This window comes from Glycine max, chromosome 8 (genome assembly GCF_000004515.6).
Source record: "Glycine max cultivar Williams 82 chromosome 8, Glycine_max_v4.0, whole genome shotgun sequence".
In the NCBI taxonomy this organism is placed as follows: domain Eukaryota; kingdom Viridiplantae; phylum Streptophyta; class Magnoliopsida; order Fabales; family Fabaceae; genus Glycine; species Glycine max.
Window position 1 is genome coordinate 37,114,521 of NC_038244.2, and position 12,690 is coordinate 37,127,210.

The 12,690-nt window shown below is 31.0% G+C and overlaps 1 protein-coding gene across 1 annotated transcript; it reads right to left on the reverse strand.

The window, feature by feature from the left end:
- Window positions 1-1,963: 1,963 nt before the first annotated feature.
- Window positions 1,964-8,265, reverse strand: LOC100814405 (AP2-like ethylene-responsive transcription factor AIL6). Its single transcript, XM_006585860.4, has 9 exons — window positions 7,944-8,265; window positions 7,307-7,700; window positions 6,610-6,692; window positions 4,416-4,424; window positions 4,222-4,310; window positions 3,519-3,592; window positions 3,386-3,436; window positions 3,212-3,288; window positions 1,964-2,695 (listed from the first exon to the last, which is right to left on the reverse strand). Exons 1-9 carry the CDS (start codon window positions 8,056-8,058, stop codon window positions 2,244-2,246), a joined length of 1,344 nt encoding a protein of 447 aa, XP_006585923.1. The 5' UTR covers window positions 8,059-8,265; the 3' UTR covers window positions 1,964-2,243.
- Window positions 8,266-12,690: the final 4,425 nt, after the last annotated feature.

The window sequence follows — 12,690 nt, forward strand, 5'->3', positions numbered from 1 at the left end:
GAAAAATAATACATATATTGATATATTTTAACAATTTAGAAATAGAAACTAATTAAATGACATGTATTTCGTAATATTTATTATTAAGGTGGTTTTAAAGCAATATTTTAGAACAAGAATTTGAGGAGTTACACAAACTTTCAACAAATCTTGTTGATTTGTTTAGAGTTAGTAGTGACTTAATACGACAAAGAATATTAGATTTAAGTTAAGCTTGGGGTAGGCTTGTACATGTAAGAGCCAGAAGTGACACTGGAAAATAGTTGTCACTTTGATAAGTTAGTGGGAACTTAGTAGGTTCCAAGAACTAGATGTAGTCTAGGGTTTGAGACGAACCAACATAATTATCTGTGTACTTCCTTTTATTGCTTTAACTGACAAAGGGTTTGAATATGTTTTTAGATTTTACATCTTGTTTTGTTTTACAAAGAAAATTGTTTTTCTCATTATTTGATAAAGTCTGAATCAAAACTTTTTTTTTTATCTATATTTAGGTTTATCTGCATTAGACGATAAACGTGTTTTTAGTCTTAGAAAAACTTCTAAATTTCTAAAAACATAATTCAATTAACCTATATTATTTGTTTCTACAATTGTCACTACTACCGCTAGAGTTGCCACCACCACTACATTTTCTTTGCCACCACCGGTGTTCCACCACTACTACCATCACCATTTTGTCGCCTCCATCGTCATTGCCACTATTCCACCCACCACTCAAAATTTTAAAAATGGAATTGATGATTGACCCAGTCAAGGTATTGGATCATTGGGTCAATGGTCGAACCAATGGGTCACTAATTGACCCGCAAGACCCAACCTTTATAACAAATAAAATAAAATTTTATACCCAACCTAAATTAACCCATGTGACCCAGGTCGGGCCAGTGGGTCATCAGTTTAATTGCAAATTCGATCAACTTACGGGTTACACCAAGTTCAATGGATGGTCAATTCGATAGGCAACTTGATCCAATTAGACCTTTGGGTCGTGGTCAAACTAGTTCGACTAGCGGGGCCAATTCGAGTTTTCAAACATTGTCATCACCATTCCACCACTACTACCGACATCATCACCATTCCACCACCACTATCGTCACTATTGTCATCACTGCTGCTCTCACCGTGCTACCTCTGTCACCACCATTATTTCATAGTAGAACTAAATAAAATAAAACGATTGACTCATTTTATTTATCTTCAATTTTGTAATATCTTTTTAAAAAGACTTAAATATGTTTTTAGTCTTCGAAATTTGGAGTTTCTTTTTAAGTCCATAAAATCAATAAGTACTTTTTTTAGTCTTTTTGCATAATACGAGTCAAGCAAAAAATATGAGACTCACAATTTAGGGCAATCATTGACTATCAAAAATCGAGTTTTTATTTGAGATATTAAAATATGATTTTCTAGTGATTAAGAACTCTCATAATCAAATCAATAAAAATTAAAGCAATATTTAATGCAATTTATGACTTTTCAATTTATTTACTAACTTGATTATTATAAATTTTAACTTATTGGACCACGCAAATATATGACTTTATCTTATATGTCACATTTGAATTTATAATTCAATGTGTCTTTTTTCCAAACACCAAGTAAAGCTCTTACATATAGGGTAGGCTGATTTTACTTGAAAATAATCTTTTCTATGATCAGACTCCATTATCCAAGTAATTATACTTTAAAATATAAAATAAAAAATTAAATTTTGACAATCAAAAGTTCTTAAAAATTATAAATATCTTATTTTCTGTTTAATTCCCAATATGCAAAAGGACTAAAATAGTATTTTGTAAATTCCAAGGATTAATAAAAACAATTTTAAATTTTAAGGACAAAAGAAAATGATTTAAATTTAAAAGTTTTAACGCTAAATTTTATAAATAGGACTCGGCAAACTACCACAATTGCATGCATGTTTTGTGGATATAAATTCAGGAAATCTCAATCAAGTTAATTGGAGAAAAAAAAAGTAAGCATTTATTATGCTGCAGCAAGTTATCAAGCAATTAGAAAGCTTTGTTCATGCTTGAAAAAGAGCAACTCAATACTCCTCATCTTTGAGAAGTTACTTACATAATCCATTCCCTACAGTTACGAGCAAAAGACCTATCTTTCTTTCTTCTCAGCAAAAGGGTTAAAGAGGGTCAGACCCAGAAGCAGCAGGTGAAGCTAAATTGCACCAAAAACTAACTTTCTATTTGTTAGCAAAACAGAAAATTAGCTAGTTGATCGTTTCAGTAGGACTGGTGAGGCCATATGAAGAACCCAGGAACTGCTGGTGGTGGAAGGGTATTGAGTGCAATCGCATCGGTCACTGCTGCAGCAGCAGCAGAATCTGATGAGCTAGTTCCACCGTTGGTAGGATTGAAATGGTGGTGGAAGAAGTTGTGGGGGTAACATGTGATTGCAGAATCATAGGGTATAGAAGAAACTGGCTGAATGGCTGAGAAATTGATGCTGCTACTTGCGTTTGTGTTCTGAGGTGGTTGAATAATGGTGCTGATAAGAGCTTTGTTCTCCGTTGCTGGGGAAACTTTCAAGCGCTTTGCTACGCCACCAACTGGAAGCGAGTTGTTCAATATAGTGTCGACGTCATATCGACTCATCTCGAAATTGGTTACGGCGCTCGAACCTCTGAACTTTATGGCTGCAATGTCATAAGCCTCTGCTGCCTCCTCTTCAGTTGCTGAAACAATGCAAGAACCAAAATTTCTTCAAGTTCAAATAATAATAAAACAAACATTATAGAAAATGTAAGTAAGAAGACTTGTTTCAACTTTCAAGTCAGTTCACGCACTCATGCCAGCAAAGCAATGTTCTAGATTGTTAACATTGCACTCGTCTAGCTACCGTGAAGATTTTGAGGACTTATTTTTTAACTTATATAAGCTTACTACTAGGTCAGAGGCTCACATTATGATGTCAACTGTGAAATGTCACATTTAACCATAATCCATTAGTTAAAGGCTTAAATAACTTATAGGTGCCTGATATAATTGTTGGGATAGTACCATTTAACTAATACCAGTGATCCAGAATAAAACTTTTAATATATTATGGGCTTAGAACAAGAAAAACATTTATCAAAGACTTAACAAAAATTGGATATATATTAAGGATCTCTAACATATTTAAGCCTTAATTAAATCCAACAATCATACTGTATAAAGCAAGATAACAATGGCAGATGCTAAAAACTTACAAAATGTTCCCAAGTATAGATCCTTGTTTCCCGCAACTCGGCCAATTCTTGCTTGCCATCTACCCTGTTGGTGATGCCTGAAGGATCAAAAAGTATAAACCATATGAGAAACAGGGATCATAAATTACACAGTAGCACATCAATGATGATAAATTATTATTTTAAAGTACAAACCTTGTAACACCTCTGTAAGCAGAAGCTCCCCTTGAAAAACCACTACTTTTCCTGCAAGAACAAATACAACTTTAGTTCCAGCATTGAAATATGGTGCTAAATATGTATAACTGGGTACCATAGGCAAATTAACCTTCGCAGTGATGCAATAAATTCTTGCCTTCCTGCATGTTCCATCTCCTCCAATTCCTTTGTATAATTGGAAATCTGAGACATTAGAAGATAAAAAAAAAAAAAATGCTAAGCAATAAGGTCCAATAACAGTCCATTCAAAATCATCAATTCCTTTTTCTACATTTCTAGTGTCATGAATATAACAACAACAAAGACTTATCCCACTAGTGAATCAATTACATGGATTACAGGATATCATTCAACACTGTTAAAATCTATAAATCTATAAAATTATATATTTGAAACATATAAACACAACCACTTGAAAGAACATTTCAACTTAAGACCCTTGGATTCCACCCCAGTAACAAATTGTTTGATGAAAGGACCACTCCAACTAAAGCCCACACTAAATCTTTAGTTGATGTCCATACTAGATCCTAGTCATTGTTGACGTGCTCAACTTTGTTCAAACTCTACATTTATTTGGGGGCCCTTAGCCTCTACTTTTTGCGTACTAGGTGAAGCATATGACACTGTAACCAAGTATAAAAAAAAGCATAATTCACGTACTTCAAGTATGAACTAAAATCATTCTTCCCTCAGCAGAATCTCCCACACTCTCTATCCCCATTTCAATGCATTGATCAACTCAGCTATATATGTAAGATTTCATGCACATTGCACGTCCAACTAATGAATATTAAAAAAGTGACTATTACAGGAAAGTTAGTCGTGGCTGTTGGTCCCCAGTACTTTAGAGCTGCTAAATCATAAGCCCTCGCAGCCTTATCTTCCTTGTCATATCCACCTGATAATAAATTAATAATCACCACAATTTAATTTCAAACAGTATCAAGTTTAAAAATAAGTTGGGAAACGACCAAAAATAAAATTAAGTAGCAACATTTCTTACCCAAGTACACTGTAGGAACATTCATAATACCGGTGACAGCCATGAAGTGCACAATGCCACATTCCATGCAAAGAAAAAGCCAAGAAAAATCAAATTTCACCATATGGGGTGGTCAAAATTTTCTGGTAAAAACTACTTTTCTAAGCTGAAAATGCATACGACCAAAGGAAAAGTGATCAAATGCATGCAATGGCGCATGCACAGAAGTTGCTTTAATTGTTTTTACCCACTTTTTGCTCTCTTCTTTTATTCCCATTCTACCAAAAGATAATATACACAAGATGCCATCAATCTTCCCGTCTTTTCTAATAGTAGACAAACACTGAAGGACCCATCACGGTTTAATTGTACCAGAAAAGTTGTAATAGTCAATTTGATTGTGAATTTTCAAAATTTTGACTTCGCAAAGGCTTAATAATCTCACTAGAGCCAACTAAAAACAGGTCAAAATGAAATGCCAAATTGTCTATTAATTCTCATTAGGTAGACAAAATGTCTATTTCTTCCCTTTTCTTACAAAAGTGATTATTATTATTATTAGGATTAATGATATTATTATGATAAGAATTAGAATTATAAATGTAATTTGTGACAGCAAAAACATCCAAACAAGGATCTGATAAATCCCGTGAGTTTGTTTCAGAATCAGACGCTAGAGGACATTATTATTTGCGGGGCCAGAGACACACTGTGAAAAACCCCACATTCATGTAATTGTGCAAATTTCAATATATAGAGTGAGAAATGATGTTGTAGTCAAACCCAGCTTTCCTGGCGAATGGAAAGCAAAAGCAAAAGTTAAAGCCAAACTCAGCATTAATGTATACCCTACGATGGAAAGAGTTCAGATTTCAGATTTCGGAGGGAGATAGAGGGAGAATACATAGTAGTACGGAACACAAAGTTAATGTTCTTTGTAATTTAAAGTTAAAAAACTATTCTCGCAATTTTAATGTAAAAAAATATCTAGCTTAAATTAATTTAAACACATAGCATTTTAATAGTTCAAAATTCCTAAACTTAAATGTAATTTTGATTTTTTTATTTTATTTAATCTATAATTTGATCTCTTTATTTTATAATTGAAACATTTGATTCTTCTATTTTTTAAAAATCACAATTATGATTTCTTTATTTCAAAATATAAATATTTGGTTATTATATTTTTAAAAATCCACAATTTTTGTTTAATCTTTAATTTTTCTTATTTTTTACTTTGTAATCAACTAATTCTTTTAATAGTATCTTAAATAAATATATTAAATTATGAATTTAATATTATCAAAAGAAAAGAAATAAAACATAAAAAATTAAAAATTTGATCAAAATTATAAAGAAAAATAAAATTAAATGTTTTTATAATAAAATGAAAGGATTAAAATTTTCTGGATTTTTTACGATAAAAAGTCAAATGTGCATATTAAACAAAATAAGTAAACAAAATAAGGAAATTAAAATGTCATTTAAGTCAAATAAATGACTTCACTAAATTTAATTTTAAAACATGAGAACAGTAATAAAAAGAGGCACGCCGACATAGATACGGAACAGGAGAGAGATTATTAAACATGAAAAATGGCGGCACATGGGATCAAATCAATTGAAAAAAGTTGCTGACCCCCTCACAGTCACAGTGACAAAACGGCGGCACATCGGATAAAAAAAAATCTCATGCTTTGTTGGAACAGTAAAATTTGAAAAGAAAGAAAATAATTACCATAAAAGAAAGCAAATTTCCAATTTCTTCCGTTTCATTTGAAAAATAGAAAAGAAAGAATATATTAAGGGACATAAACGTCTTTAAAAAATATTAACTTTTTTACTTTTTTTTAAAAATTAAATAACTTAAAAAATATATTTTGACTCGTCAAAGCGCTCTCTTTCTTTCTTAAATCAGCCAAAGTCTGAAAAAATTGAACATGCAAGAAGTACTAGCACCATTATTAATTAGTACATTTACACATACCATATCCATCCCCCGCCAGACTGAAGAAACCGTGAATCAATTTTAATACTAAGCATTAAATTAAGTGAGCTTTCAAATGCATGCAACCCTCTTTTCAGCATTACCGTCAGTGTCCCTATTTATTTCTTTTTGTATTTTACTCATTTACTCTTACTTATCATTTTCTTATTTTCAAAGTTCAAATTAATTCATCTACTAAAAAAACACGTAGAGAGAAAAGAAAAAAACCTTGACGCCCTTTCCTGGCCTGACCCTCTCGCCTACAGCTGTTATCCCATAGATGCGCTTCATATCTTCCCGTCCATCGGTGCCTGCGGTGAACAAAACCCAAAATAAACAAAAAAATAAATAAATAACAAATATTAAGAAAAAAAGAGTTTTCAATTCAAACTGGCCAAAATTCATGACGACCATGACTTCAATTTCAATAAATGATAAATGACAACCGAACCGCAACCTCAACAATTAGCATTAGCAAGATCAGTTCATTAATTATAAAACAAAACATAATAATAACAACGATCTGAAATTAATAATAACCCGTGCGCTTAAAACATTGATTATGAAATTAAAAAAATAATAATATTGACTATAAAATTCATAAGAAAATCATGAATAAATCAGTTGATGTGGAATCATTTAAATATTATTTAAATTCAATTTATGATGAAAATAATTCTTAATTAAATTTTATTTATTTTTCAAATAAACTTCAAATTAATTATGATTTGTTTGTCTGATCAACGGGATGGTTAAGATAAAAAGTAAAAGTCACGAATGATATAATTTTTCACATTTCATTTAAATTTTTTCTTGTTTTAATTTTATAACTAATAATTTAAGTATATTGATGAGCATTTGTCTAATAATAATAATAATAAAAATAAAACAAAAATTGAAGGTTTGATGAGGGTGATTCTACTACCTTGTGACCCCTCTGTAAATTGAAGTTCGCTGGCCAAACGTATGAGCAACCTTCTTCCGAGTATCAAACCCCACGGCAACAACGGCCTTATTATTACTATCATCAGAACCATTCGCAGCAACATCGCATAAAGTCAAAGCTGATCCTTTACAATTAGATTCGCCAGAGTGAGCACCGCCCAACGCAGCGGGTGCAACCCGAGTCACCGTCTTGTTGGAGGTCGAGTCATCCACCTCGGACCCCGAGTTGGTCCCAGACAACGCTTTGAACCCAGGAACAATCATCGCCTTCAGATCTTGCTGGTGATCACCGAAGTAAAAATCTTCCATTTTTGGCACCGCAAGTTGTTGGGTCTCACTCTGTGAATCCATGACGCTCTTAGAATTCGTCCACCCTACAAATAAATAACAAAACCAATTAAAGAAAAAGAAAGAAAGAAAGCATTAAGCATATGGTAGATAATTACAAACACAAACACAGTTACACAAGCTCACTATTTGCTAGAAATTTAAGACTTTGAATTTGGGAGTGAGGAATGAAATTGGAGGATGTGAAATATAAATAGGAGAGTGGTTCCAAAAGGGTGTCCCAGGGATTAAGCAAAAGTTTTTTTTTTTTTTTGAAGAAGTGGCGTTACCATAAAAATTGCTGTCGTTGAAGCAGTGAGAGTGAGTGGTGGTGTCGTATGGACCGAACTGCTGCATTTCCATGTGAGTCAACGAAAACGTAAGCCAATTCGTGGCACCAGCCATGGTTTGTTTGTGTGTGTCGCTATGTATTCTTCGACCAGATCAGCAAAAAAATAAGTAAGACCAGTTTCGAAATGGGTTTTCGGTGCAAACAAACAAATGACTGAACAGAAAAACCAAGAAACGAACACGAAACTGAAAATCACCACCCTCGAGTATCTGAGCTAGCTAAAGGCGTTACACTGAGAAAGATAGCGCTACTACTGTCCCACCAACATCAGTGTTATTATTATTATTATTATTATTATTATTATTATTATTATTATTATTATTATTATTATTATTATTATTATTATTATTATTATTCAAAAAAATAATGAAAGAAAGTGAAGTGTTTTGGTTGGTGACGGGTTGGAATAAACTGGCCAAGAATGCATGCAAGATCAGTACCTGTTGAGGATTGACAATAAAAAAACGGTTTCATTTAAGGTAATACTTGGGAACACATTTTCACTGTTTTTTTCAATTTTTTTAAAAAAAAACTTATTTGAGGATTTAATAAATAATTTTTTTAATAATTTTTAATATTTATTTTGAAATTTTACTTAAAATAATATTTTCTTATTTTTAATATATAATATAATTTTTTTATTTTTAAATAAATTATAATTTTATTTATTTTATTATTTTAACAATTAGTTTTATTAAATATTTATAATTTAACAAATTAATTTTTCACATTTTAAATATTTACTTTTAATTAACTTCTAAATTTTCAATTAATTTTTAAATTAATTTTCATAGAAGTGAAAGATGAGTTAAGTGGGGAGAGCAAGGTGTTGAGTTGCAAGGGGTGGGTTTAGCGGTTTCAGCTGCCAACCGGCGTACAATGAAAGCGATTCAGGTTTATTTGTCACATAGAAAAATCATGAAGACTGTGGACTACTAACATAAAATATTGAGTTTATTTGGGAGTTAAGGTAGTTTAATTTTGATAAAAAAATGTGGATAAGTTACTTTTTTATTAAACTCATTTTTCTCTCTGGCAGACGAAAACTGTCTGAATTCTGAAAAGAAAGAAGGTTGCGAAAGATGCGGGCTGGCGGAAAATTGAAGAATTTGGCAGGGCATTTGTAATTACCAAAATGGCCTCTCTCTTTTTTCTGAAAATTATTAATTAGAGAAAATAATTTCTTTTAGTCACCCACATGTCTTGCATGCAGGTGCGACTCTTTGCTTACACTCTTTCAGTAATCTGTTGATTGGATGAATTAGTCGTGGACCATAATATTAGTAAAGTAATAATAATTTTAAGCTTAAACTATTCACTTGATACTTTACTTTTATAGTTGTTTTAATTTTAAATTATATATATATAATTAAAGTGCTTTACCATTATACTATTGTACATGTTTTTTTAAACTCGAAGTAAATAATTAGTTTAAAATTAAATAATATTAATGTAAAATATGATACTATATGTAAAAAGATTGAAGTGGAAAAAATAATTTTAATGTGATAATTAACACATTTTAAGTAATTCTTAGGGATTAATTACCTATGTAATAATATTTACATTAGTGTCAATGAGAAGGATCTTTAACACTTTTTAATTTTAGAATGTCAAGCTGATTTAGAAAGTCACCTTATTTGTTATCATCAATGGTTAATTGAATTTTTTTTATAAATGACAAGTATTTTTTTAAAAAGTAATCCTAAGATTGGTAAAATTAAATTTGAACTAATCATATTTAATTGGTTTGATTTGATTTGAATTTTATGATTTTTATATGTTCAATCCATACTGTAACAATATGATTAATATCATATTCGTTCGATTTAAATTATTTGGTTATGATTAAAAAAAGTATGATATTTTGCAATTTTTTATATCTTCTTTTAAGGGCCTTCAATTTTTTTTATATCTAATTATTGTCTATTTATAAAATTTTCTAATTCTATACTAATGGAAGATAAAAATATTTCTTGTTCTTTAATGACTAAACATTTATTTATATAATATTTAAAATTATCACTTTATACATCTCATTAATTTCTTTACTCAAAATATGATAAAAAATAACATAATGAGTATGATCAAATAAAATCATAAGAATTTTAAAATAAATTAAGAGAAATAACAAAAATAGAAGAAATTTCAAGTACCAAAGTCTAAAAATAGGACTTAAAACATAAAATGTAGTGGCCAGTGTAAAAAATGACATAATATGTCGTATATAATGACGATTTAAAAGAACCGTCATTTTAAAAACACCATTTTATTCAAATTTTTGCACTGCGAGTTGGTTCCAATTGAAATTAAAAAAAAAAGATAAATTCTAGAATCTTAACCTAATTATAAAATGGTTTGAAGTGAAAAATGTAATGACCCACCTTTATTACATGTTTAACTCTAACTATTGCATCCATAAAAGTTCTATGAAATACCTAGGAATTTTTTATAATTAACATATACATTTACAATCCATTACATAATGTACAACATAACATAAAGGTATTAAGCTTTATGGCTTACAAAACTTAGGACAATCACATCAAACTTAAGTATTTATAATATATTCCTAAGTTGGTTTCCACTACATATATATACAAGAAATGATCAAAAAAGAGGGATCCCATCTTCATCATCCATATTCGCTTTAGTCACAAGTGATTGGAGAACCTGACATTACTATTTGTTCCCTGTCAACCAAATGATTTTTTCTAATATTGAGTTTGTTGATACAAACTCACAACTAGTTGATATCTTTACAAACCTCTTGCTAGAGATAGATTCTACCATTTTCATAATAACTTTAGCATTTTAAGTGAGTTTAATCTAACTTGAGCCAATATGGGAACCAATATTAATTTTAATGGACATATTACGTAGCATTTGTATGTTTGCATTGTGCATATTTGTGTGTTTATTTGCTTTGTATGCATTTAGAAAGCATTAAAATCTTTTTAGTATATTAATTCTGTAAAAGAAAATTGCATTTGTATGCATTGTAATCGATTACAAAAATCATGTAATCGATTCATTCAAGTTTGAGGTTGTCATTCTAGATTTCTAGTAAGTTGTAATTGATTACATCCTAATGGTAATCAATTACACAAAGTCTAGAGGAATTAGGACCCCTTCTGCATAAGTTGTAATCGATTACAACATATGGTAATTGATTACAAGAGCTTTGAAATGTTTTTTAAAACGAAAATTCATGAGCTTTGTTTTATAAATCCACTTTCTTTCAAAACATAAACCTCATTTATCTAATCATAAACCATTTTCGAACCCTAAAGACTAGTAACCAACCCCTTTCTTCATCATATACCTCTTTAATCCTTCATTTCTTCTTCCCATTCACTATGCCTAACCAACCCAGAGGAAAATGCATCGAGAGGGTAGCCACCAAGTATGCTTCCTCCGACCCCAAGCCTTAGAAGGAAAACAAATTGAAGCCCACAGAGGAGAAAATGAAGAAAAATAGGAAAAAGGTTGATGGGTCGTCATCTGTAAAGGGGAAATCTACTGAGCATTCTCATTCTCCCAAATTCACTCTATGGTTTATAGAGGAGCACTATGAAGTGTCATACTAGTTCAACTAAGCAACAAAGGAGTTAATTCAATTAAAGTTTCTAAATCTTTCTTGGTTGAAGTCCTAACATTTTGCTTTTCTTTAGATTTTTGAATACCATAGGTTGTAGAAGCTTGTGCAGATGCAATATACTTATTACCTTGACTTAGTGATAGTCTTTTATACCATTGCTCATATGGATGGAGAGACAAGATATTTGTGTGTTTTTGTCAGGGGGAAATCAATTGTGATGACCCTTGATTTGGGGATGGAAATTGCTGGACTTTCTGGTGAGGGAATGATTGCGAATGAGAAGGGTATAAAGGATATAGGTGTGAAATTCAACAAGTTGGCCACCTACAAGAGTCTGATGAAAAATCCAATAGAGGCACCAAAGGAGAAAACAAAGGAAAGATTTAGGTCTGGAGCACTACAAATGGAAGCAAGGTTGTTGGCCTATGTGGTAGCATGGATTATCACTCCTAGGGGGAGCAACCTGTGGAAGCAATGCTTTCCAAGATTATTTTGACGATGCCAAAGACTCAAGTCAAGAATCAAGAGTCAAGTAAGTTTCAAGAATCAAAGATTCGTTCAATCAAAGCAAGTTTTAAGAATCAAAGAGTCGTTCAATCAAAGCAAGTTTCAAAGAATCAAAGAGTTGTTCAATCAAGAATCAAGATTCAAGAAAAGAATCAAGAGAAGACTCAAGATATGCAAGAACCATTAAGATAAGTATTAAAAGAGTTTTTCAAAATATTGAATAGCACAATTTTGTTCAAGAGAATTTTTCAAAAAGAAAAATCTTTTACCAAAGAGTTTTACTCTCTGGTAATCGATTACCAGAAGGCAGTAATCGATTACCAGTAGCCAACATTCTTTTCAAACTGATTTACAAAGCTGTAATCGATTACCAATGTTTTAAAATGTTAGATTTCAAATTTGAAGAGTCACAACTTGTGATAAAACATTTTCAAATCATTTCAAACTTGTGTAATCGATTACACAATACTTGTAATCGATTACCAATGTTTCTAAACGTTGGTTTTCAAATTTAACCATGAAAAGTCACATCTGTTGATGTGTAATCGATTACACTACAATGGTAATCGATTACCAA

Bases quoted from the DNA above. Each gene is read 5' to 3' on its own strand.
- LOC100814405 (XM_006585860.4), bottom strand. From the start codon at position 8,058: ATGGCTGGTGCCACGAATTGGCTTACGTTTTCGTTGACTCACATGGAA. The intron at 3,289-3,385 runs GTTTGTACTTTA...TTGATCCTTCAG, and splicing joins GCTTACAGAGGTGTTACAAG to GCATCACCAACAGGGTAGAT. The intron at 2,696-3,211 runs GTAAGTTTTTAG...GCATTGTTTCAG, and splicing joins TCTATACTTGGGAACATTTT to CAACTGAAGAGGAGGCAGCA.